Below are 27,794 nucleotides of genomic sequence, written 5' to 3' on the forward strand. Positions count from 1 at the left end.
CCTGTGTCTGTGAACTTCAGGTTGATTTCTTTGTTTGTTTGGCTATACCCAGCAGTGCTCAGGGCTTACTCCTGGCTCTGAATTCCAGAATCACTCTTGGCGGTGCTTGCGGGACCATAGGGGATGCTGGCGATCAAACCCGGGTCAGAAACCCGGGTCAGTCGTGTGAAGGCAGGCCCCTACCCGATGTTCTATTGCACTGGCCCCTTAAGATTGATTTCTGAAGAACTTCTTGTCTCATTCTGTTGCCAGCTTTAACCTTCTTTGGGCGTATGCTCCGTTTTCCCAGTTGGAGGCGCTGTGGCTGTGAGCGGGCCTGCCCTGTGTCAGGAGAGGTGTTCCTTCTGCCGCCGCCTGCCAAGCCCCTTGCCCTTCCCTCTGACCAGCCTGTTCTCTGCTCCCAGAGCCTCCGTGGTCCCTGCAGGGTGCCTGCTGCCTTGCCCATCTCCGGCGATGGGGGCAGGGCCTCAGCCTGCCGCCCTCTGCCAGTTCTTCCTCTGCCAGTCTTCGCTGAAATGGCACCAGGCGAGGGTTCTCTGCTCGCCACCCTGCTGGCATTAGGAGTCTCGGCACTGGCTGGTCCCACAAACCTGCCCTCTCGCTTCTAGGTCTTTCTGCTTGCTTTGCCCACTCAGGTGGACCCCATGTTCTCTTCTGACCACGTACTTCTCCCTTTCTCTCTCCTAAGTCTCATTCAATAAAGGTTATCTTGCTTCACCACTGCCTCCTTCTCCTCCTCCTCCTCTTCCCTCCCCACCCCAGTACGACTTGCTTTTAGGTCCCCATCTTTAAAGAGGCACGTGCTTGTCTTGGTCAGCTGTCCCCCGTTGTCAGTCCTAGGGTTTCCTGAGCTCTGGAGTGGGTCTCTGTGTTTTTCAAAGGGTCTTTTCTTGACATGGTTTCTCCATGGCTTATGCATCTTTATCCTTTTCTCTACCCAGGTTTCTGTCCGTTCAGGTTCAGGTCCACGGTATTTGCTGCTGGCTTCTGTTGTAAAATGTCTCATTTACATTTTCATTTTCTGGTGGGTGCTGCCCTAAGGGAATGTAACCGACTCTTCCCATATTGGTCTGTGCCCTGCAGCTCTGCTCGGCTCTTTCCTTGTCTCCGACTTGCTGCGGACCAGGGTTTTTCCAGGGGAGAAATCTCCCCTCGGAACTAATGGTCACTCCATATGTTGCCTCAGTTCTCTATTCTTTTTTCACAACAAGACTCTTCAAGTGAGTTGTTTCTGCTGTCTCCTCCTTTCTCACTTCTCATTTTCTCTTTAGCTCACTGCAGTTGGAGTCTCCCGGAGCAGCAGCTAATCAGCAGCTTCTCAAATCCAGCGGCGGAGTCTCTTGTACTTAGTTTGATAACCTCTCACTGCCGTGAATTCACTCTCATCTTACTTAGCTTTGTAACATCTTGCTGCTCCTTTCTAAACATCGGTTTTGGATCTCATAGACCCCTAACTGCCCACCCCTGCCCTGACAGACTGATCTCTCATTTGTAGACATTAGGAACTTAGATTCTTTCTCCGTCAGGCTTCTAAAGATTTGAGTGTGCTGGGCAGGCAGGACACATGCCCTGCACACGCATGACCCGGGTTTGATCCCTGGCATCCCCTGAGTGCAGAGCCAGGAGTAACCCCTGAGCATGTGACCTGCCTCCCATTCCGCCCCCCCTCCCCAAAAAAAACCCTAAAAATAAAAATTTGAGTGCTCTGTGTTTGCACTCCTACTCTCTGTCTCCATCTCCTATTCACATGTTCTACATCCCAGAATTCTATAAATGGAAATCTTGATTTTTACTCCACGCCTATCCAAATCTCTGTTTTCTCAGCGTACATATGGCATCTCCCAAAATCTGGGTGTTTTCCTTATTATTCTTTTAACTTACATCCAAACTATCATCACATCCTGTCTATTTCTTAAATTTATCTAAGAATTTGCTGTTCTTCCCCCTCCATTTATAGGTGGGAACCAGATTGCATATTCTGTTGTCATCTTAAATAGCCATAAAATGTATAAATAAGGTGGTATGCAAATGAAAGGTGTCAGATGGTTGGGAGGAGTTGGAGTTAAATGTCAGAGTTCTTGTGTGTGTGTGTGTGTGTGTGTGTGTGTGTGTGTGTGTGTGTGTTTTCCCCTTCTTTATTTTTTTCTCAATGCTTTTTTCTTTCATTTGTTTTATATTTACATGAACGCTGAAAGGAATATAGTTATAAAAAGTACTGATTGCTAGTAGGGCTTTGGTTGGATATAATCCTATTTCTGCTTAGTTTTGCTTAACATTCAAGACCCCGAGAAAGATTCTGCTCATTGGGTCCATAATTAAGACTGAAAGTATATTCTAGGTAGGAGAAATAGATGTGGGCCTGGCTCGGTTGGCTTTTCAGGTGAAGAGAGAGACTATTGCTTGAGTCAGATCAGAGTGACACCATAGTAAAGAATGGTTCTAGGGGCCAGAGAGATAGTACAGTGGGCAGGGCATTTGTCTTGCACATGACTGACCCAGGATTGGTCCCCAGCATCCCACCCATATGCCCCCTGAGCGCCACCAGGAGTAGATTCTGAATGCAGAGTCATGAGTAACCCCTGAGCATTGCCAGGTGTGGCCCAAATCCAAGGGGGGTGGGGCGGGGAAATGGTTATGGAGTGGTTGAGTGAGAAATGGGAATTATGATTATGAAAGGGAAGGTTGACAATCTCAACAGGTCGAATCTCAGGGTCAGGAGTTCCTACTTTGTTCTGTAGTGTGTGCAAAGTCATTGTAAGTGCTCAGTAAGGGGAGGGACATGGTGACATTGGTGCTTTTGGAATGTTGTTCTGGCCGTGGGCTGTTCTGTAGGCTTCGTGGGCAGAGCGCCAGAGCAGGGAGGACTGAGCCAAAGGCTTTTGCAGTGAGACAGCTATTTAGTGTTTCTGTCTTGGTATGGAGTGTAACAGAGTGAAAGGAAATCAAGGGCTGGCTTTAAGCGTAGCAGAAATCAGCTACACTTATGATAAAGAGGATGAAACAGAGGAAGGAACAGAAGTCACACCAACTTCTGAACTTGAGGGAGTGGGACTGTTTTATCATTTCAAATGAACTATAGTTGGATGGGAAGAGAGAGTTCTCCTGTAAGATTCATGGGGTGGTTCAGCATTAGTAACTAAGAACGTAAACTGAAAAGAAAGGAAGGTTTGTACCAGACAGAAGAGTGCCGAGGACAACTTCTCTCCACACTTTCGGGCTGCTGGTTGAGTTCTGTTACTTCTAACACACTTAGTTTTTTGCTGTTACATTGCCCATTCTTGATCTGAGCTTTTATTTAGAAAAAATCCAAATGGTCTTCATGTGGATTATTTATCTATTTATTTTTGCTTTTTGGGTCAACACCCAGCAATGCACAGGGGTTGCTCCTGGCTCTGCACTCAGGAATTACTCCTGGCGGTGCTTGGGGGACCATATGGGATGCTGGAAATCGAACCTGGCTCCGCCACATGCAAGGCGAATGCCCTACCCTCTGTGCTATTGCTCCAGCCCCTTCATGTGGATATTTAAGGGAAGTACTTTACAGAAATTATGAGACTCCCTTGGTTCCTAAGCCAGCCTAGGCATCCGCAAGATACCTTCTCTGAGGAGAAGCTAGGGTCATTATCCAGACATTTGGCCTCTGGGTTGTTAACTTTCATAATTCTCTTTCCTCCAAAATATTCTTGGGTACACAGAGGAATTTATTGTGGATTTCGTTGTAACTTTTATTGCAGCAAAATTTTTATTATTGTGAAACTCAGCTTTATCGCTGTTCATTAGACAGTGAATATGATGTGAATATTTATGATGTTTCAGGTAATGGAGAAAAAGAAATGAATAAAGATATGTCCTTGAGAAAATCATGACAGACTAGGGTTAGAGTGATTGTACAGGGGTTAAGGCAGCGGCCTTGCACGCAGCCAACCCTGGTTAGATCTTCAGCACTTCTTGTGGTTTCCTGAGCACTGCAGCAGTGAGTCCTGAGTACTGCTGGTTGTGGTCCCCAAACCAAAGAACTAAGAAAGAACAGGCAGCCATGGATGTCTAGCGGGAAAGTTAGTCCTCTGTATAAGTATGAAATAGACAACAGAATAAAGAGAACACAGAGAAGTAATCATTCAGCTCAGCATTAAAAACAAAACATCCCTAGAGTTCCGAGACTCTGGAGCTGAACTCTGAGAGGAGGGTGGTTAGGAAGTTACCTAGTGGGGAAGCAGCGAAGGGAAGAAGGGCTAGAGAGGACAGGCTGGACTAAGACTTGGTGACTTGAGAGCAGATGAGTTCAGGTAGGGGTGGCAGTTGGGCTTCTCTGTGTTAGAGATGGGACTGGAGAGCTCAGTTGGCATTGCATTATTACGGACTTTGCATGCAGTGTCAAAGCAAACGAGTAGTTAGGCTGGAGCAAGTCCTTTGAGGAAGGTGAGAGGTGATTCTCTCCCGCTCCCCATCCTTAGTCCTCACCCCCATCCAACCTAGGGCCTTGGCCTCAGTCAGCCACGGCAAGCGTTCTACTGCATGATGAACCACATCCCTGCCTCTGGAGGTGGACAAGGACAAGAAGTGAGCAGAACTCTTTTTGTTTGTTTCTGGGCCATACCCAGCAGTTCTCAGAACTTACTCCTGGCTCTGTGCTCAGGGATATTACTTATGGTGGTACTCAGGTACCATATGCAGTACTGGGGATCCAACAGGGGTTGACTGGCATGCAAGGCAAGCACATTAATCCCTGTCATATCTCTGTGGCCTCAACAGACTTTCAGTGGGCAATATTCAAGGGTACAATACACGCTGAGCTCAAATAGACCATCTCACACAGAGGCCGCAGTTTAGCTTTCAAATCACCTCTGTCCATCCTTCATTGAATCAGGTTCTGCTCTTAGCCTTATTACCTGCTAGAAGCAAAGGTAAATATTCTTTGCAGGAAGATACGGTCTACCATTGATTCAAGTTATCAATATTGTTTTCATATAGCTGGGTAATATATGATTATATGTAGCTATGTATACTGCAATTACGTAGTAAATGTTGCAATAGATAGTGTGTCATTCATTAAAAGTAGATACATAAACATAAAAAGAACTGGGCAGAGTGATAGTACAGTGGATAGAGTGCTTGCCTTGCATTAGTCCAACCTGGGTTCAATCCCTAGCACCCCATATGGTCCCCGAAGCCAACCCAGGAATGATCCCTGAGCTCAGAGTCAGGAGTAAGCCCCGAACAGAGTTGGGTGTGGCCCTAAAACAAAACAAAAAGACCTGAAAAAAGTCTTGCGAGAGGGGCTGGAGCAATAAGTACAGCGGTAGGGCATTTGCCTTGCATATAGCCTACCTGGATTCAATCCCCGGCAGCCCATATAGTTCCCCCAAGTCCACTGGGAATGATCCTTGAGCACAGAGTTAGGAGTAAGCTCTTGAGCACTGCCAGTTGTGGCCACAACCTCTCCTTCCACCTTCTCCCCCCCCCAAAAAAAAATTAAGAGAGAAAATGAATAATTGAGGCAGCACAGATGAGATGATTTAACCCCTTTCCCTCTAAGTTCAACAATAAATCCTGAAATTGGACCATAACACAGCCAATGCCAACAACCGGAAGGTTGTGAAAGGTGAGGAGCTGGGATTGATGGCTAACACAACAGAGTTGCCCCTGTGAGGCTGTACATGGGATAAGAGGTGCCACCGGGACGCGACGCGCCAGACTCTGTCCTGGCAGCTCTGCTCTCTGTGACCCAGAGCAATTCTCAGCCACGCTGCAGCCAGGGCGGTACGGGGTGGGGGTGGGTGAGCACTGCAGGGAAGGGAGGGAGCCAAGGTGAGCCCTGGGATAAAAGGGCCGGAAGCACAACACCAAGTGTGTGTGAGTACGGCTACAGAGTGGAGTCCGATGAGGACTGCTGTGTGTGCACAGACCCGTGAGGGGCCGAGTGCCACACCCAGCTAGCTGTGCCGGTGACCCTTGCTTAGGGCAGCAACATCGCCAGTGGGAGGAAGGGAAGGAGTACAAGCCCCAGAAGTTGATATGGTTGGAGACTCAGGACTCGAACAGTGAACCCGTAGCAGAGCTGACATTCCTGGACCCAACTGGACCCCTGCACCTGTCCCATCATATCCCCCCTACCCCCCGCGTCCCCACCCCCCAACTGACCTAGCAACGGTGTGCAGTTCAGGTCGGCTGTTCCTCGGAAAACAGCAATCTTGGTACCATTGGCGAGGCGGGATCCTCACTGAGTGTCAATGCCAGGAAGAAGCCCTCTCCATCCTGACATTTCCCTTTCCCACTGAGAGGTAATGAGGCAGGTGAGCAGAGCTGACAGGGAGATTCCACTGCAGTGAGCATCCTAATCGAGCCGCAGGTTTGTGCTGAGGGCTGGAGACTCATCTCTGCTGCCTGAGCCTTCAGGCTGTGCACAGTTGATCTAAAGAACAGTTTCACCCGCGTCCAGGGGAGTCTCTTTGGCCTGCTGGGTTTGATGTTCTTCCTCTACTCGGACAGAGGGGTAGGTGGGTGGGTCTGGGCAGAGGGACCCAGCTGAACCATGAGGCACCTTCTGGGAGGCCCCTTCATCTCTGTTTTGTGCCTTAGAATTGTTCTTCACACTCAGAGAGCCTGGGGAGCTGGACTGGGGCACCCCAAGGCTGCCCTGCTTTCTCCTGCCAGCACACACCTGGCATTCAGGCCCAGGGAAGTGTCTTTCGCCAGCAGGTTCAGTGGCGCTATCAAAGCAGATCAGGCCAAGTAATACTACATAGGCTCTGAAAATTAATCTGCTGTTAGAACTGTAACCTAGAAACGTAAGCCAGGATCCAAACACCAAACAGTTGAAATAAAAGATTTAATAAGACCCTCTATTAATGACTTGTAACATCACATCATGTCGTACCTTGTCTCTCCAGTAACCATGATAGCTGTATGTATTCAGTAGTAGAGTGACAGGACACTTGAGAATAGAACAGCAGGATCCATGCCATCTAAACAGGAAGGAGCAGACAGGAAAAGAAGTGATTCATAGGCCCAGAGAGCTAATACTGTGTGACTGGGACCCAGAACCCAGAAGGACAGGAGAATTAAGAGTCGGGCTGAAACAGTGTTTGAAAGAAGTAACAGCTGAAAATTTCCCAAATCAGACAAAAGAAATGTTGGCAGTGCCACGCTGGTCATTAAAGATTCTGCCAAAGTCAGAAGCCATAAGGAGAGAGATGGGATTGGGGCACATTTATTTTTTCATTTATGAATTAAAATATTTTTTTATTTTTAAAATTTTATTTTCTAAGGTTGTTTACATTAATTGATTACATTCAATATTTCAACACCAATCCCACCACTATTACACCTTTCCACCACCTTTACTTTGAATTTTTCCCACCACCATTCAAGCCTGCTTGCCTGGCAGGGCCAGATGCTAGATAATTTATTTTCTATTGCTTATTATGAATATCATGAGGGGTCGCGTGGCTGCAAAAGTGGCCGTGCGCTTCTGGAATTCTAAAATTGTAAATGGTTGGGGTCCAGAGACATCTCTGTAGGGAGCTAATCCATTTTGAGATTCATTTTGGAGTCTCTGTATCAAGGCTGTTGATACACTGAGATGGTACCCAGAGGCAGATTGTGGGCGTGACAGCCAGGACCACAAGCCAGGAGACAGAAGGGATAGCCCCATCTCCCCTGCTGCCATGTGACCTGGAATCTTAATCCTTGAACCCGTGTACCTGGGTTTTGCTTCTGGAAGCTTGTGGCCGTTGGGGTTTCATCTGGAGTGGGCGGATAGGGCACATTAAGAGGCAGGCAGGGCCTGAAGGAGGAATACCTGTGTCGGCAGGCACTGGGGCATGTTTTTTTAAGAGAGACAGTTCTACCTGCTTGTCAGTGGCCTGATCAGATGGCAGGAATGACCAAGCTTCTCCTGTAACTTTTCTATCCACAGGGTCTCCAACATCCTGTCCAGGATTCATTTCTGAAGGCATGGGAATAGGATTATCCTTACTCACCTTTGAACAGTGGGAACGGAGCCATCATGAATTGTTTCTGAATATTGGAAGCAGGGCCATCATTATCTCTCCATCCCTTCCCCCCCCATTTTAATTTAAAAAGCAACAATTGGTTATAAGTGGATGAAGATCCATTATCTTGCTGAAGTGGGGGCAGGGTGTGGAGATATCCTATAATTATGTTTGCTGTTTGAGGAAAAGGGGTGTTGGCTCCTCCATGGAAATTGTGAGACCAAGATGATATTTTTGAAAAGAACAGAAGCATAGTTAGAGATGAAAAGGAGCCTTGAGGGAAATGGAAATTTCCCAAAAAGTATAATTCTGAAAGATTTCTTATAAGAATTCAGAGGTTAGGAGATTGAGAAGACATTTTCCAGGAGATTGAAGGAGAATTAGGGATGTCAAGAGAAAAGGGAATAGACTTAAGGGTTTTTAGGACTGGTGAGTAAGAAGACTCAGTAACAAGAGTTAGGAAAAAGCCTAATAAAATTGATCAACTAATGCCATGCTAAGAGAATTGCAGCTCTGGATGACTGTCTTAAAAAGAAATTTTAAATGGAATAATTTATGTTTTTAACTTGAGAATATGGGGAAAGCACTGCAAAAATACGCTCAGTCATAGGAAGAAAAAATCACAGAGATACGAATTTCAGATGTGTACAATCAAGAGGATTAGTAGGCAAGAGTTAGGAAAGACTGAAAAAAAAAAGGAGTTAGTGGGGTCCAGAGAGATCCTTGGGTTGAAGCACAGGCCTGGCACATTGGGACCCAGCGTCCATCGCCAGCTGCTTGGTGCCCCAAGCACCCTGAGGGTACCATCCTCCCTCAGCTGTAGATTGGTATTGACAGGAGATTGATCAAGAAAAAGGAGAAAAATGTTGCTGAGGTCAGCAGTGACAAGGGCACCATCACTAAATCCCAGACATTGCAAATACCAAAAGACTTTGGTTTATTAACATTCATAGGTTTATTTTCATAAATGTGGAAGATGAGATGATTATTACCATAATGAGATCCAAATATCAAATAAACTTTAATGCAGTGTACTTTAGATTACAGAGTTGAGAACTTATGTACATGAGAATAAGCAGTTTCATATTTTATTGAAAGGTTTTATTTTCCTTATTTACATAGGTTAAAATTGTATAGCAATCACAAATGGGCTCTTACAGATTTTCTGATCATTCTATTTGCCATTTCTTAAAGTTTTGTTGGAACAAGTAATACCAAGTAAATTTGTTATGTGCCTAAGGGGGCAGGTTGGGGATGGGAGGAAAAGTGGGACATTGGTGGAGGGAAGGTCACACTGGTGGTGTTGAAACGCCAAATGCATGACACAACTGTTTAATGAACAACTTTGTAAATTACGGTGTCTTAAATTAAAAAGAAAAAAGCAGCAAAATTTCAATTCTTTTATTTTTATATAGCCAGCATATAATTCTTTAGTCCAAAAAAGAAAAATAGCAGGTCATTTTTAATTTAATGAACACTTAAAATAAGCAAAAGCACCTGTAAATTTTTTCCAGTAAAATATTGAAAGAATCACAATCAAGTTGGATTAATTTGCAAATTTCAAGGTTGGTTTGATATTTGCAAATCACTATCATTTGACACATACACTAACAAAGGAGGAAAATCAAATTACCATTTTGTGGGATGCACCTATCGTGATAAAAATCTTCAGTAAACTCAGCATGAAAATATCCTTCTTTAATCAGTAAAGGTTTTAAAAATAAAACTTTGGGTAGCTATCGCACTATATGTTGAAATAATGAAGTTTCCCTTGAGATTTGGGTTAAGATAGGATGTTTACCATCACTTGTTCTTCTCATATCATGATTAAATCTTAGCCAGTTGCCAAGAGCCAAAAACCAAAAGAAAAAAAAAAAGAAAAAAAACTCGTACTAAATGTATATGTGGTGGTGGGGACATTTTTTTATGGTGGGGGCATTTTTTAGAACAGAGGTCATACTTGTATCCTTTGTTTTGAATAACTAGGAGAATGGTAGTACTGTTGCAGGGATCTGAGTTTCGTCATTTCTAGGAGAGGTCTTAGAGATAGCTCTTGCCTTCCTTGTGGCCACCTGAGTTCAGTCCTCGGCACTGAACATATGACTCTTGAGCATTCACTGGGTGTGGCCCAGTGGCCCCTGAGCACCACCTCCCCCCCGCCCCCCAATTTTTATTAGTGAAACACTATGAGGTACAGTTGTAGACTTAGAAATTTTTGTGCTTGGGTTTCAATTATACAATGATCCAGTACCCATCCCTCCACCAGTGCCCATTTTCTACCACCATGGATCCCAGTATTCCTCCCACCCCCGTCCCACCCTGCCTCTGTGGCAGGGCATTCCCTTTTGTTCTCTCTCTCCTTTTGGGGAGCACCACGTTTTGTATTTGCCATAAATAGAATGTCAGGTAGTTCAACTTACTAAAATGCTAGAGGATAAGTGAACTTTTATTTTGTGTATGACAAATTGTCATTTAAATTGTGACATAGTATTGATTTTATGTTTGTTTTTGTTCTTTTTTTTTCTTTTTTGGGTCACACCCAGCGATGCTCAGGGTTTATTTAGTCCTGTCTTTGCACTCAATGCACTCCAGGCAGTGCTCAGGGGACCATATGGGATGCTGGGAATCAAACCCAGGTCGACCGTGTGCAAAGCAAATGCCCTACGTGCTGTGCTATTGCTCCAGCCTCTGTTTTGTTCTTGAGCCACACCTGGTGGTGTTCCAGGATTACTCCTGGCTCTGCCCTCAGAAATTACTCCTGGCAATACTTGGGGGACCATATGGGATGCTGGGGATCAAACCCATTCATGTGATTGCAAGACAAGCACCTTACCCACTGTACCATCTCTCCAAGACCTGAAATTGATCTTTTTCAATGCATGTGGATTTTTGAGCTATTTAAAAAATGTGTACATCATAAAGTGGAAAATACAAGAATTTAGGATGCCTTCAGTAAGGAAGTAAGGAGAACCCCAGTTCAGATGGAGTTTAACAATGAGGAGAAACAAGGCAGCCTCAGTGAGGCTGGCCTCCCTGACTCCCCACTGTTCTGTTTCTGGGGAACCAGCCACTGTGGCAACCTACGCTGGGTTCTAGATTCTGTTGCAATTTTTGCAGGCAGGAAGAATTGGGTATGCATAGTTGGGTCACCTTAACAAGGAGCAAGCACTATGAAGCTGCTGGTAAGGAAGATGCAGAAAACTCCACATAGTGTCTCGTGTAACAAAAATGATTTGAAGGGAGAGACCAGGAGAGATGGGGCAGCAGGTAAAGCTCTTGCCTTGCTTGCAGCCGACCCGGGTGTGATCCCCAGTGCTCTATGGTTGCCTGAGCACAGAGCCAGGCGTCAGCCCTGAGCACCATTGGCTGTGGCGCCAAACAAAAACAAAAGATTATTAAAGGGAATCTATACATGATGGGCTTATGAGTGTGAGGAAGAGTAGTTAAGGATGCCTGTTAGGTGAGTAAGTGTTTGTCTTGCCTTCTGCGTTACGGCTGGTGACTGACACTGCCCTCGAATCACTCCTCTCTGATGGGAAATGCAGACAATGTGATGCTGAGCTGTAGATGAGGCTGAGCCCTAAGGCCCTTAGAGTTGTATAACTTTTGCTCTCTTTCTTACACGCGTCCACTCATATGCAAAAGTAGGAAAATATTATTTATTAAACTTAATGTAGATTTAATCCACAGGGGTGTGATGAGGGCAGTGGATGGAGAGACCTGATGAAGTTGATTTTCTGTGGTTGCTGTTGGTTTGCTTGTTTGATGGTGACAGAAGTGGCACATTTGTCCTGGCCAGACTGAGCAGCCACTGGGCAGGTTTGGTTCTCTGGGCAACAACCGGACGGAGACTCAGGGGCAGGGGGTCTTTGCAAGGCCCAAAGATGCAAGTGGGACGCATTTTTGAAGGAAGCAGAACCGTGACAAAAGACTGATAAGCTGGAAGCTTATGTCCTCAGGGAAGAATAGCATGTTTATCACCGAAGGATAGTAGAGGACATGTGAAACCATCCTTTTGTTGAAAGCAAGTTTCTCTGTTGAAACTTGCTGGTGACTCCAGAGATGGCTCAATTCAAAGCATCCTTTGTTCTACGAATGTCAGTCTTCTCTCTAAGGGTACCCACACCTGTCCCCCCCATTCTTTCCCCAGGCAGATGTAGATTTTTTTAATGCAGTTTTCCCAAAGAGATCAGCATACTATATGGGATATAAGGATTCTGTTAGCACTAAGAAACTTTAGCTTTCCCAGAGCCCAGAGTTGGGTAGTCAGTCAGTGAAATCACAGGGATTTCGATGCATGAACTTGACCTTGATGTTACCTAGAAGATGGTGTCAGTGAAGGGGATGTCATTTGTAGGAGTAGAGTTCAGGCCACACCAGGCTGGTCATTGAGGCCACACTGCTCCATCCCTGTGGGTGTTCAGTCAGTGGACAGAACTCTTCACAGCATCCCAGAACTGGACTTTCTTATTTACTTATTTTTGTTTTTGGGTGTTGGTCAGGGCTTACTCCTGGCTCTGCATTCGCAAATCACTCCAGCAGTGCTCTGGGACTGTATGGCATGCCTGGGATTGAACCTGAGTCAATCGTGTGCAAGGCATCTAACTACCCTACCTACTGTACTATTTTTCTGGCCCCCAGACTTTCGTGTTTTAGCTCTCAAACAAAATTATGTCAGGGGGCTGGAGCAATAATAAATACTGTGGGTAAGGTGAGCTGGCTAACCCGGGTTTGATCTCTAGGACCCAATAAAGTCCAGTCTCCTGAGCCTGCCAGGAGTTATCCCTGAGTGCAGAGCCAGGAGTAAGCCCTGAGCACATCTGGGTGTGACCTCCCAAAACAACAAAATTGTGACCACTCTGTAAATCAGGGCTCCAACGTCACATGGTGCTTTTACATCCAGAAAATTGAAGGTTTTAAGCATTTTGATTCCCAGCATGCTGTGTTTAATGATTATAGTTTTGTTCCTTACAGGTGTTGCTAAGAAGCAGGGCTGGAGAGATAGTATTAGGGTTAGGTGCTCACTTTGCATACCGCCGACCCTTGTCCAGTCTCCAGCACCATGTTCTCCCAAGCACTGCCAGGGGTCATTCCTGAGCACAGAGCCAGGAGTAATCCCTGAGCATCCCTCCTCTGCCTGCCCATTTCTCTCTGGAACCACCCTGATAAAGCAATACACCGTTGAGAAAAAAGTTTTTCTTGGAGGGCGTGGGAATATCTGGGGTGATAAGTTAAAAAATTTTTTTTCTTTAGTCAACCCAAAATTGTCTGTGATCATATCCACTATCAGTACAATTATTTAATTGCAGTACAATTATTTCAGTGACCTCTTAAAGGTATTAAGTAAATATTTAAAAATAAAATCAATGTTTCCTTTTCATAAGTGATGTTAATTTGCTTGAACATTCTCTAGTGAAGTCCAAAGAACTCTTAGGATCAAAGGAAGTAGAGAGTGTAGAAGCTGTAGAAGTGTTTGAACTAGCAGTACTTAAAAGAAGGAAGTAGAGAGTGAAAAGCTGTAGAAGTGTTTGAACTAGCAGTACTTAAAAGAAAGAAGTTCAGAAACACACACATACATTGAAACACATATGCCCGCATGCACACTCACACTAACACAGCAGCCAGTGGAGAATATATATTTCTGTAAAGCTAAAAGCTCAAGTCTGGTGGGCGCCAGCTTTGCTGCTGTTCTTCAGAGACTTCACACTCCTGTGTGTTCACCCTTGGGGGAGCCGATCCGAAGGTAGTTCTACTTCTTCTTTTTTTTTTTTTTCCCTTTTTGGGTCACACCTGGCAATGCACAGGGCTTACTACTGGCTCTGCACTCAGGAATTACTACTCCTGGCAGTCTTCGGGGGACCATATGGGATGCTGGGAATCGAACCTGAGTCAGCCACGTGCAAGACAAACACCCTATCCGCTGTGCTATCACTCCAGCCCAGTAGTTCTACTTCTAGCCATAAAATCCAACTCTGGAAAACTCCAGAGGAAGGAAGAAGTATCATCTCGATGTTATTCATCGGTTGGGTTTTGGGGAAGCATTTTTGTTTTGTTTTGGGGCCACATTGGTGATGCACAGAGGTTACTTCTGGCTCTGCGCTCAGGAATCCCTCCTGGCGGTGCTCAGGGGACCATATGGGAATGCCAGGGATTGAACTTGGGTCAGCCAGCTGCAAGGCAAGCGTCCTACCCACTGAACTATCGCTTGGCCCCCATGGGGAAGCCTTTTATTGAGTTGAAGTTTGGGGCACAAGTTGGTGGGGTTTGAGAGAGGAAGGGGCAAGGAAATAGAACCGGATGGAGGAGAATCAGCTTCAGCACAAGCCCGGCCGAGGCGGAGGCCTGGAGCCGGGATTGCTCAACTGCGCGCTCCCACCTCCCAAGGGAGCTGGCAGCTGGGGACTGGCTGGTGACCAGGACCCCTGCAGGGCTGCAGCTCTGCCTTCTTTGCAGGGTAGCTATAGGTGGTATATCTGCCTGTCCGTCCAATACAGGGTCTTTAAGATGGAGAAGCTTATTTCCAGGGGAGGGGGAAGCTCCCTCTGAATTCCCGTCACGTCTAAGTGTTAGGTTGCGGGCTGCAACAGACTAGTAACGCGACAGACTAGTGGCCCTCCCAGGCCGGCTTCACCTCCACAGGTTTCTCCACCTCCCTATCCATTTTAATACGTCCGTAACTTTTTGCTAATAGGACGTAGGTGGAATGGGCCTTGGTTGACTCAGCGGGAGGATGGGATGCTCTTCTCCGCCTTCCTTCTAGGTAGAGTGTGGCGTTTGAGGCACCACCATGGATTCTGGGGGTTGAAGTCAGTAACAGCAATAAAAGAGCATTACGTCCCTAATGATCATGGAAATGCCTCCATGACTTAACCCTTGAACTCTATATCTCAGGGAAACTGTCACTGACTAGGTTTTTCTCTCAGCCGAGTTCGAACCTAGTTACAGCTGGTACGTATTTCTAATCAGTAATTGGCAAGGGCTTGGAAGCCCTGATTGAGTGAAACCAGCTGGTTGGCGCGTTATGTTGGGGAGCACAGCCTGGTGACAGGTATATCAGGAGAGCAAAGGGAGTCTGGGCAAAGGAGGAAAGGGTTGGCAGAGGGTGATAATCGTGGTGGACCTTGGTCTCAGCTTGGTGAGTGTGAGGTGATGGACACAAAGTCACAGTCCAGTGGACTTGGGGATTCCATGTAACTAAAGATGCACTGGAACGGACGGAATGAAATGGAGGGATGAGAGGCAGTGGTCAGATGTCAGACGCCTGAAAATGGAGATGGGGCGGGTGGTACTGTTCCTGCCCCACAGGGGGTGGTGATAAGGTAGCATGGAAGGAAAGACTATTAGTGGTGAAATTAAGAGAGGAAGCGAACAAGTCAGGCGTGGAAGCTGGGATGGCGGTAGATAGAACGTCAAGGAGAAAGAGCTGGACAGTGGTTTCCGTTTCAGAGAGGCAGACATCACTGATAGGATGGGGAGAAAAAAGATCTGGAAATAGTGTCCTTAAATATAAATTTTTTTCTCCATAGTCAAAGATATTAGACATGAACTACAAATGTAAAAGAAAATAAACTGAGAAAACAGTACATTTGATGTAACATGGAACATATCCTTAATGTTAAAAAAAATTCCTACACATTAATTCGAAAAAGACAACTTGATAGCAAAATAGGCAAAGAATATAGGAGCTTCATTTATAGTGGAGGAAGCACAAGTAATCAAAAGATGAGAAGATAGGCATCAGGGATGGCGCCCCAATTTTATCTGGGACGTACCAGGATATGTTATTGACAGGACCAGAAGTTATTAATATACTTCAGACCTAGCTTGAGCACCGCTGGGTGTAGTCTAGGAGACCTGGGCACCCAGTAGCCTTGCATCCTCCGGCCCTCGCACAGAACTTTGAGCATTGGTGGGCATGGCCCCTTGGCTCCCTGAGCGCTGCTTGGAAGACCCCCCTCCATATAAAACAGAATGTAGTCTTCCTGTGGTGTGGGGTGAGAGGCGCTCCTGCCCACTCTGTGGCAGGTTGTGCAGCCAGCAGTCCTGTGTGTCTGCCTAAGAGACTGGCCCGTCGGTCAAGCGCTCTGAAGTGCTACTGTGTCAACTCTGTTGGTGTCATCTTGTCCCCCAGCCACCCTCCAGTGACCTCCCCCCCCCCCCCCCCCCCCCCCCGTCATTTCCATGGTGGTTTTTTCTTTTTTTTTTTTCTCTCTTTTTGGGTAACGCCCCTCCCCCTCCTCTTCCCTCCCATTCCCAGGGATTACTCCTGGCTCTGCACTCAGGAATTACTCCTGGCGGTGCTCAGAGGACCATATGGGAGCTTGGAATCGAACCTGGGTCAGCCATGTGAAAGGCAAATGCCCTATCCACTGTGCTATCGCTCCAGCCCCTCCATGGTTTTTAAAGTATGATTTTCCTATCTCAGCTAGAGACTTGAGTATGTTTTTGCTCATTCCTGAGGGTCTTAATTTGGTGTGCCCTCTTGGGTAATGTGTGTGTAATCTTGGTTTTTTTTTTTTTTTTTTTTTTGCTTTTTGGGTCACAACCGGCGATGCACAGGGGTACTCCTGGCTCTGCACTCAGGAATTACTCCTGGCAGTGCTTGGGGGACCATATGGGATGCTGGGAATCGAACCTGGGTTGGCCATGTACAAGGCAAACACCCTACCTGCTATGCTATTTCTCCAGCCCCAGCGTGTGTAATCTTAATATAAATACCAGTCATTTCCTTCAGGTTATACTGAGCATTAATGCACCCACTATATTTAATTTGAATTTCTTGAGAATATAGGAAAAAATGGTATAAGTTTATGGACTTAATTTTTTTTATTTTTTCTGTTTTTAATTGCAGACTAACTGGACCTTCTGGGTTTGTAACAGATGGACCTGGAAATTACAAATATAAAACCAAGTGCACATGGCTCATTGAGGGACAGTAAGTAACAATGGTTAATTTAATTTTTTTTTCAGGATAGAGCTCGGTATGGCAGCACTTTTTCTTAAAAAATGAATGATTGGTACCATAAATTACTTTACCTGATTTTTTTTATTTGATAGCTTTTCATTTGGTAACTGGATTTGCTCTTTTTTCTTATTATTTATTTTAAAAACCTGTTGTCTTAATTTTTTCATTAAAGTTTCATTTTAAAATAAAAACTTCAAATCTTCAATTGATTTAATGCTTCAAATAAATTGCATGCACCAGTAATTTTTATCTATTTAATCATTGTAATAGTTTTTTAAAATAACCTCCTTCCTTCCTTCCTTCCTTCCTTCCTTCCTTCCTTCCTTCCTTCCTTCCTTTTTCTCTCTCCCTTCCCTTCCCTGCCTTCACCTCCCCTCCCCTCCCCTCCCCTCCCCTCCCCTTCCCTCCCCTCCCCTCCTCTCCCCTCCCCTCCCTTCCCCTCCCCTTCCCTCCCCTCCCCTCCTCTCCCTTCCCCTCCTCTCCCCTCCCCCTCCTCTTCCCTCCCATTCCCAGCATTTGGGAAATGATTTACTGAAGTATTGCAGGTCACCCAAACATTGTTGTATTTTGTTACATCTGTAGCACTGTCCTCCCATTGTTCATCAATTTGCTTGAGCAGGCCCAATAAAGTCTCCATTTTGAGACTTGTTACTGTGTTTGGCACATCGAATATGGCACAGGTAGCTTGCCAGGCTTTTCTGTGCGGGCGAGATACTCTCAGTAGCTTGCTGGGCTCTCCGAGAGGGGCGGACTCTCCGAGAGGGGCGGAGGAATCGAACCCGACTCAGCCGGGCCGGCTGTGCACAAAGCAAATGCCCTGCCCTTGTGCTATTACTCTGTTACATCACATTGGTTAAAATCATTATCAGTCTCATGGGAAAGTCTTCAGCGTTGGGAAGCTTGTCCAGGTGGCAGCTGCCACTTTCCAGGCTCCTTAGTTTTGGGTGCCTCTAGCAGCAAAATTCATCCCACTGGGCCAGGCGAGGCCTGAGATGTGGTCTGATGGGTCCTATGGTGCCCGGGACCACCAGTGCCACCCCTGTGATGCTCGTGTTGCTCTAGAGCCATCCCCTGGCATTTGGGGCTGGCCAAGCTACTCCTGTTGATAGTACGGAGGCCCTTGGTACCAGGGATTAAACCTCAGTTGAATGAACTGTTGGATTCTCTCCTGACTCCAAAAACTTATGCTTGGTTTTTGGCAACAGATACAGTTGTTTCCTTGAAGTAACACCTTCCTTTTGTCCATTTTCAAGGAAGTATTTGCCATGTTACTATAGTTTTTCCAGTTGTTTTCGTTTTGTTTGGTTTTTGTTTTGCTTTGGAGCCATCGCAGCAGTGCTGAGGGGCTACTCCCGAATTAGTGCTTGAGTGGGTGGGGGTCGTCTCCCTGTGGTGATCTGGGAACGATGCAGTACCTGCAATCGAGCCTGGGCCTCTGACCTGCAAAGCATGAGCACTGCCTGTCCTGCCAGTCCATGTCCAGCCACCACGGCTGTTCCGTGCAGATTCGGGGTTCCTCCTCCACCCTCAGACAGAAATGCTGGCCCCTCCTTTCCTGAGCCCCTCATTTAGTCTGTCAGTAAGTCAGTCCTTCTCCTGTCTAGAATATCTGCCAGACCTGTCTGTATTCTCCATTTCCCCTTCAGTCTTAACAACTGTCATAAGAATCCCCCTTCTCTCCCTCTTTCTTCACTCTTTCTCTGTCTCTGTCTCTTTCTCTCTCTTTTGTTTTTCACTTTTGGGCCACACCTGGCTGTGCTCAGAACTTATTCCTGGCTCTGCACTCAGGAATCACTCCTGGTGGCACACGAGGGACCACATGGGGTGCTGGGGGTCGAACCCGGGTCTGCTGTGTGCAAGGCAAACGCCCTCCCCGCTATCACTCTGGTCCCCCCCCCCGCCCTTTCTTTACACAATGTCATAACCTTGAAACTAGCTCTTAGTTTTGCCTTTTGCCCCTCTCACTTATTTCCTCGAAGGTCTATTACAGTTCTTTTTGGACAGATGTAACTGTAATTTTCAGATGGGCCGATTTTCTTTCCTGCTGCTCAGACTTAGCATCTTTTCTCTCCCTACGATTTTGAGACCCTGTTGTTTTCTCTTCCTTTAATACTTTTCCCCTTGACTTTCCCATGACTTACCTCTCATCCTAATTTCCCCCCGAACTTTCCAGAACTTGTTATACTGTCATACGCCATCACTTTACTTTCTCCCCATTTCGCATCACTGTTGGGAGAAGCTTGTTGATGTGTTTGTTTGCTTAGAGATGTTGACAGTCAGAGTGGAGGAAAAGGCATGTCAAGGCTGGCGCCATGCAGCTAGGCAGTATATGAATTATCTTGATTTTCCCTCAAACTGTTAAGCGGAATATTTGCAGTGAAGCTAGGTTAGTGTGAAGAGGCTGCGTGGGATATATGAAAATGGAAAAAGTAAAGTTCTTGGTGAAGTTACACTTTACTTAGCGGAGAAGGGGATAGAGTGGGTAAGTGCTGGAAGGAGAATTGGATTTTTGGCTTTGTGTGTTTTGCTTCTTATTTATTTATTTATTTATTTATTTTTGTGTAGAATGTGTGATACTTGAAGCTATTTACATGTGGCCGTTGGCGAAGTTCCATATAAAAGGAATATGTTAAATATTTGAGAACTACGTGGCAGGAATAGATAGGTATAATCTATTTTAGGAAGTGGGAATTTGGAAGATTTTTGCCTGGGTGTTTGTTGAATATACACAGGGAGGTGGGACTGTGTGGTTTGAAATAGTCGTTGAGAATTTGTGGCAGTTGTGGAGAGGGAGAGCAAGAGGGAGAGGCGGGTGGCAGTACTGAAGTGCCGTTTGAAAGTGGCGTCAGTACTGGAAAGGGTCAGCACCCCGGTGAGGCTTTCTCCAGTAAGGCTTTGGTTTCCTCTGGATTCCATCTAAGTCCAAGAAGATAACTGGGTTCCTCTAGACCAGAGGGTTTTTTGCCAAGTAATTTTGCGAGAAGGTGCTGGATAGGAGAGTTTAGAGAATGGGGAGGTGATGCGGCATCTTAACCTTCTTCAGAGAAGGAATGCAGAAGGCTACGGCCTCTGCGACCCAGGATGCAAGACAGTACCTACTTGGTTTACTTTGCGTGGTTTTCTAAAGAATTAAAATTGTTTTATTTTTGTTTTGGGGGGGGGGTCACACTTAGGTTAACAGATTTAACCTAAAAATCTTTTCCCATTTTTCGAATCTGTAACCTAGCACTGCTTAGGTTACTCCTGACTCTGCTCCGGGGTTACTCCTGGCAGTGCTCAGGGGACCATTACGGGTTGCCAGAGATTGAAACTGGGTTAGTTGCATGCAAGGCAGTGCCCTACCTGCTGTACTGTTGCTCCAGCCCCTCTCCTGCATGTTTCAAGGTATCTGGCACATAAATACTAAGCAACTCATTAACAAATGAAGGAATAGTTGATTTTTATTTCTTTTCCCATGGAATCTTAAAAATTATTGATATGTTTTTCTCAAATGATAATACCAATGAGTGAAAATCACCTTTCTCCTCCCCTTTCAGGCCAAATAGAGTAATGAGACTTCGTTTCAATCATTTTGCTACAGAGTGTAGTTGGGACCATTTATACGTTTATGATGGGGACTCAATTTATGCACCCCTAATTGCCGCCTTCAGGTAAGCTCAGCTCTTTGTTTTGGGGTTATTTTTCCTTTTTGATGTAACAGAAAGAGGACCAGCTCTTGGGTCCTGTCACTTGTGTCCTGACTTGATTTCTTCCCGCCAGTGGGTAAGTTTCTGGGCAGAGTGCTGGATCTTTTCCCAGTTTTTGAATCTGTAAAATTGTGATATTAATATTAAGTTTACCTATTTCTTTAGGTGGGGCTGAAGTTTACATTGTTCAAATGTTAAGTGCTGTATATTGAATAATGTAACACAGTAACAACAAAGTCTCACAATGGAGCCGTTACTGGGCCCCCTCGAGAAAATCAATGAACAACGGGAGGACAGTGCCAGAACAATGCCAGTTTTTGTTTTTGTACTATACCTGATGGTGCTCAGAGCTTATCCCTGGCTCTGCACTCAGGGATCACTCCTGGCATAGCTCAGGAACCATATGGGGTGCTGGGGAATGAACCTGGGTAGGCCACGCTCAAGGCAAGCACCTTGCGCACTGTACTGTCTCTCCAGCCTTGATAAGATTATTTCAGTGAAGAATTTAAGTGAAAAACAGTATCTGTCATGACCTTTGTGTTCTTCTTTGCATAAGCTTTAGTTGAGCTTTTGTTGCGTTAAGAAACAGCACGTGACTGTGGGCCACTTTACTTCGGTACCTTTATAGTGGCAAGGGGCCTCTTTAGAAGAACACACGTAAGTGAACCATTGTTGTCCATGGAGAGTGAGAAACCTGGTAGTTACACATTGTGATTTTTTTTTCTTCCTCACAACTTGCTTTCTATTTTCTTTTTCTGGTGCCAGGGATAGAACCCAGAGCCTCACATGTGCCAGGCAAGTGCTCTGCTGCCGAGCTATTATCCTGGCCCATTTTATTAATAGTTAGGCAAAACAGATTCACACTAAATCTGCATTTGTAGATTGTTCTGGGCATTTGAGCTTTTATTAACGACAAATCATCCTCTTATTGTACTTTTGACCGTGTGACCATTGAAAGCTGTTTGTCTTTTTTCTTGATAGAGGTTGGAACAAAAAAAGAAAACATTTTTCCAAAATACACATTTGCTTATGTACTCTGAGTTATCTGTTCATCTGCACCTGATTTTCTGCATTCTTTCCCCTCAAACATTTTACTTCCTTGACTTAAAAATAAATCAGTCCAGCCCATGTTTACTTTGTTCCAGACATGGGTTCAGCTTGTCTGTGTCAGAAGGAGCCAGAGCTTTGGAGGACACCAAGAGCTTCCCCACTTCCTTGAATTAGAAATCCCCACATCAGAGGTGGTTCATTTTTTTAGCTCACGCTAGAAACTGTGGTCAGGCCCAGAGAGGACATTTTTTTTTTTCCCCGGTTTTGGGGTGCTCTCTGGGCCCTGAGAGGATTTTTTTTCTTTTTGGGTCACACCCAGCGATGCACAGGAATTACTCCTGGCAGTGCTCGTGCTCGGCAGACCATATGAAACGCTGGGAATCGAAACCCTAGTGGGCCGCATGCAAGGCAAATGCCCTACCCGCTGTGCTATTGCTCCAGCCCCTTCCAGAGGATCTTGGCAGAGACAGACACCGTGTTCTTGTTCATGCCCCCTCTTGGACTAGTGAAAATACAGACCTAGCCTGGCTCCGGCCTCAGACTCTGACCCTTCCCTTGGAGAATCCAATTTACCTTCCTTGACTCCCTGCCTTCAAGGAATACAGAGTCCGTGTAAATATAAACTAGACCATTGTCTTGCAGCTAGTTTGTTGGTTTTGGGTCACCTCCAGCTGTTCCCAGGACTTACTCTTCAGGGATCACTCTGGAAGGCTCTGGGGCCCATATAGGATGCTGTGGATCTAATCTGGGTTGGTTAGTACAAGGCAAATGCCCTACCTGCTGTACTATCACTCCGCCCTCCCCTTTATATTTTTATTTAGAATGTTTTTTTTTTTTGAGGGGGTAGAGTGGGGATGGGTGGTGGAGGTGCTACACCCTGTTGTGCTCGGGCTACTTCCAGCAGTGTTTGGGGGACCATGTAGTGTTGGATTAAACCAGACTTAGTTCCGTCCAAGGCAAGTACCTTAACCCCTAGAGTGTCTCTCTTCGGCCTTAACCTTAGACAGCAGTTTTTGTGTTTCTGGGTGATTACTCAGTACTCAGCAGTGCTCAGGGTTTATCCCCAGCTCAGTGCTCAGGTATGAACCCTGTCGGTGCTCAGGGGACTAGAGATGGTACCAGGGATTTGAACCAGGTCTTAATGCAAGGCAAGCGCCTTACTTCCAGCCCAGATTGTGCTTCTGTTTATAAGAAATGTGCTTTCCTTTCAGCGGCCTCATTGTTCCTGAGAGAGATGGCAACGACACTGTCCCTGAGGTGGTCGCCACATCAGGCTATGCCCTGCTGCATTTCTTCAGTGATGCTGCTTATAATCTGACTGGATTCAATATCACTTACAAGTAAGATATTTATGATTTATTAAAGAGACTGTGTCTTTTGTTTGAGCAATGTTGAGTAACGTATATCAAGAGCATAAAATATACCAGGCCTTGAGCTAAGCAGTTCGTATGAATTTTCACATTGAGTTTTGTTTTTTCAAAAACAAAACACAACAAAACAGAGTGTAGGCACTGTTACCTGTTTGTTTTATAATTGAGGCAGGTGGCAGGACAAGGTAAAGGAAATGATCTAAGTGACAGGGGCACAGTTTCAACCCCTGCAGTGCCCTGCGTTGGCCAGGTGTCCTCAGGGAAGATCGGACCCTGGCTTTGGGGGGACCTCAGCCGGAGGAACCTTGGGGCTTGTGTGCCCTAAACTTCTCAGTTGTTTCCTCATTTTCTTTGAGAAGAAGAAACAAGGGTTTTTGTTTTATTTTCACACAGTTGTCACTTCATCTTATTTTTCATTTTGAGTCATTTTTAACACAGAAAATGAGACTAATTTCTCATTACTCCATATTAAATAGACATACAAGCAACATACTACTTGTAATTTGGACTTTTAAAGGATTTAAAAATTATTTTGTTGCAAGATTTTATGCAGCTGACTGATTAATTGGGTTTTAAGTTTTTATTTATTTATAATTTAAAATTTTTAGTCTTGGGGTCACACCTGGTGATGCTTAGGGGATTACTCCTGGCTCTGTACTCAGGAATTAGTCGGTGCAGTGCTGAGGTGACCATATGGGATGCCAGTTATTGAACCTGTGCGAGGCAAGCGCCCTCCCCACTGTCCTACCTTTCTGGCCCCTGATTTAGGCATGTCAGGTCAGCCTGTGCCTAAGGGCCTTGAGTGAAGGTTCTGAGAGTCAGTGAGAAGTTGACGTCACTCTTTTTTCCCTTTTGTTTTAAATGGGACTCCTTTTTTTCTCTGCTTTTCAGTGACATGTTTTGGGGCCGGAGAGGGAGCTCCGAGGATGACCGCATGCTCTGCGTGCAGGAGGCTAAGTTTTGGTCCCTGGCACCACATGGATCACCCCATGGCTCCCGGAGCCCCTCCAGGAGCAGCCCCTGAGCACTGAACTGGAAGGAGCCCCTGAGCATTGCTTTGTGTGGCCCCCAATCAAACAACAAAAAAACATGTTGTGGTAGTATGTTCTCATATCACTGATACGTGTGCAGGACAATATACTTTGACCTACTTGTGTCAGGTTTAGGTTTGAGTATATAATGGAAAAGCTTTCAGCTTTCTTTGTGCCTTTTATGAAAATGAAGTGGATTGTTTTTTTGTTTTTTGGCCCACACCCAGCAATGCCCAGGACTTACTCCTGACTCTGCGCCCAAGAAGTGCTCCTGGCAGTGCACAGGGGACCCTGTGGAATGCCAGGGATTGAACCTGGGTCGCTGCATGTAAGGCAAGCGCCCTACCTGCTGTGCTTTCTCTCCCGCTCCTGGAGTGTGGTCAAACAGCTATTTAATCATAACAAATCAGATCCGAAATTTAGATCTTATTTTTGTCAACTTTTGTCCTGCAAAAGGCCCTTTTCTTTATTTTTTCAGGGGCGGGGATGGGGGCAGGGAGTGTACCCCAAGCAGTGCTCAGGGTATCCATGGCCCATACAGGGTATCCATGGTCCATACCTGCTGTTCAGTGCTGGAACCCTAGGATGTGGTGCTGTTTGGGCCCTGAGGTTGGGGACCCCCAGGGCCACTCTGTAGAAGCTTGGCAGGCTTGTGGTGCCAGGACTGGAACCCAGGTCAGGGACATGCAAGGACACTGCTTTACCTTTGTACTCTCTCCCCTGGCCACAAAGGTTTTTTCCTTAGTAAAGATGAAATTAATCTTTATTGATGCTCATATATTTATAGAAATAGTAGGTACCACTTTCTAGAGGCCTACAGGAATGTCACAAGGCCTGGGATGTCATTTACAGCATTACTGTCACTATCACTATCACCCTATTGTTCATTGATTTGCTCGAGCGGGCACCAGTAACGTCTCCATCCATTCCTGTCATGTGCTAGTGAAGCCTGATGGCATATTGGGGGCTCTTTGAGGGTCAGGGGAATGAGGACCATCATTGTTACTGTTTTTGACATATTGAGTATGCCACAGGTAGCTTGCTAGGCTCTTCCGTGTGGGTGGGATACTCTTGGTAGCTTGTTGGGCTCTCCGAGAGGGATGGAGGCTTTTGGGGCAGCCTCTAATCACCTTTACAGGTGTTCCCAGTCAGGCATATATGCCGGCAGGAGACTCTAGGTAGCCTGCTGGGTTCTCTGAGAGTGAGAACTAGACAATAAGAGGTCACACGGCCACAAATGCCGGGAGCTTGGTTTTATAGTCTCTGGATCTTGGCCGTTGATGGGGTTGCATGGCAGTTGGTGGGTGTAACTGTCTAGCTACTGGAAGATGGGGGATCTGGGTAGAGGAGGCTCAGTCCCGAACTAAGCAGGCTTGGCGATCTCAGCCCCGGGTCCCACACACCTGGGTTCTTCTGCCAGTTCCTTCATGCGTGAGGCCCGTCCTAGTGTGTGGAGAGTGTCCTCAGCATGGCTTTGACTGGGTCCCAGCGGTCATCAGCTACCGGGGCTCTGCACAGGGCGGAGAGGGAAACTCAACCCGCCCCCCTCCAAGGGGCCCCAGTGAGGACAGCCAGGCGTGGGGCAGAAGACATTTTACATTTAAATTTAAATTTTACACACATTTATAGCATACTGACTAGTTAACAGTACTGGATAGGATATTTGATTATGGTCAAGAGACTGATCTTGAAGGTACTTCTCACCAGGGAGAAGGCATTGTAACTGAGGTCTATGCATGTGATTCATTGGTAGAACGCGTGCTTCCAGAGTGAGGGCCTGGCTTCAATTCTTGACAGCACATGTAAGCACAATAAATTGTAACTTTAGGTGGTGATGGTGATGACAGTTAATTTATTTACTGTTACACTCATTTTCTCCTGTACTATGTAATCATTATACCTGAAACTGATACAATGTTATATATCAGCTACATATCAATAAATGAAATAAAGTGTAAAAATATGCCATTCAATTTTCTAACTGGATACTTAACAGTCATAAGGATCTTAACACTTTAGGAATCAAGAGTGATTCCTTTTTCTTCTACCGCTTGAAAAGTCTAGCGTATGTATTATTATAATCATAATACAGATTTCAAAATTACTCTATTTGTAAAATTTCATTCTAAAGCTATCATAAATTGATCTTATGGTTGTCTTTGTGACAGACTTCTAGTTTTCTGACATGCTTTTCTGCAATTTTGTTTTTTTTCTTGACCTGTAAAAGTATCTTGACAGTCCCTTCCTTTAAAAAAATTAAAATTATGTTTTTTTAAGAGTTTGCTCGAGCGGGCCCAGTAACGTCTCCATTGGAGACTTTGTTGTTACTGTGTTTGGCATATCGAATACGTCACGGGGAGCTTGCCAGGCTCTGCCGTGCGGGCGAGATACTCTCGGTAGCTTGCGGGCACTCCGAGAGGGGCGGAGGAATCGAACTTGGGTCGGCCATGTTGGCTGCATGCAAGGCAAACGCCCTACCACTGTGCTATCGCTCCAGCCCGAATTCATCATTAGTAAACTTTATATAGACAAGTACGTGATACAGACCGAGGCAAACTATAATTGATTAGGGACTACCACCATCTCTGTTCTGTGACTTCAGTAAGAGAAGGATGGCCCCATTGTCTTGGTCACTAAGATGACGACGACCAAAAGAATCACACATTTTACTTCATTACAAAAGTGAACGTAAGGAGTTATGTAGTAGATCATGTTTTTGTGGTTTATTACTATTTTTTGACCTGGAGTAGGTGGTGACCCATACCCAGCAGTGCTCCGGGGGCTGATCTTAGCTCAGTGCTTGGGCTCACTCCTGCTGGTCCTGGGGAGGCCAGGCCATGCTAGGGAAGATCCTGGGCTTCCAGCATGCAAGTGCCTGTACTTTGTCCTTTGAGTGATCTTTCTGTCTCACATCATAGTTTTATGGGACACATGGTGATCAGTCTCCTAAATTAAAATTGCCCTTCCTCTGAAATGTGTAGATCAGCTTATTAAGGAACTTGAAATACATTGCCCTGGGCAATACTCTTAAACAAATTCTGCTACGTGTTAGAGATCGTCCCTCCAGTGCATTGTTTTATCCTTTTGTTCTCCAAATTCCCAAACGTGTGTTTGGCAGTTTCGTCATGCTCGTCTTTCACGAGCTGTCAGGAACAGAGTAGTCATCCCCACCCCTGTGAAACTAAGCCCTGTACAGTTCTGCTCGCCTGGTAATTTCTTTAACTTGCCTCCCGAGAATTCAACAGGGCTTATTTGATTAGCCTTCGCGAGACAGGGTTGAGTGACCCCCGTTTTGGCTTGCTGGTAAGTACCGCCAATGACTCTTATAAATCTACTCGGGAGATTCTGAAGTCTGTGTAGGAGGAAGTTCTACACAAAAGTAATTGAAGTGTTGCTTTGTGTTGATTTAATTTTCTCCCACTGTCTTTATAGTTTTGACATGTGTCCAAATAATTGCTCAGGCCGAGGAGAATGTAAGATCAGCGACGGCAGCAACACGGTGCGATGTGAATGCTCTGGAAACTGGAAAGGGGAAGCCTGTGACATTCCCCACTGTGTCAATAACTGTAGCTTTCCCCGAGGAGGCTTCTGCAATCCAGATAACGTCAGAGGCTGCTCCTGCTTTGCGAACTGGCAGGGTAAGGGCTGCTCTGTCGTTTCTCCTTTGACTTTGCAGGTTGTTTCAAGGGGAGTAAGTT

The 27,794-nt window shown here is 45.7% G+C and overlaps 1 protein-coding gene across 3 annotated transcripts in view; it reads left to right on the forward strand.

Moving 5' to 3' along the window:
• Positions 1-27,794, forward strand: part of ATRN (attractin) — a 152,610-nt gene that overhangs the window by 38,035 nt on the left and 86,781 nt on the right. For all 3 annotated transcript variants that reach the window (XM_056122082.1, XM_056122080.1, XM_056122081.1), the window contains exons 2-5: positions 16,846-16,929; positions 20,496-20,609; positions 22,907-23,035; positions 27,529-27,734. In XM_056122082.1, coding sequence (XP_055978057.1) covers positions 16,846-16,929; positions 20,496-20,609; positions 22,907-23,035; positions 27,529-27,734 — 533 coding nt within the window. The remainder of the gene's footprint in view (positions 1-16,845; positions 16,930-20,495; positions 20,610-22,906; positions 23,036-27,528; positions 27,735-27,794) is intronic.

The sequence above is a fragment of the Sorex fumeus genome, unplaced genomic scaffold (genome assembly GCF_029834395.1).
Source record: "Sorex fumeus unplaced genomic scaffold, SorFum_2.1 ptg000044l, whole genome shotgun sequence".
NCBI classification, from domain to species: Eukaryota; Metazoa; Chordata; class Mammalia; order Eulipotyphla; family Soricidae; genus Sorex; species Sorex fumeus.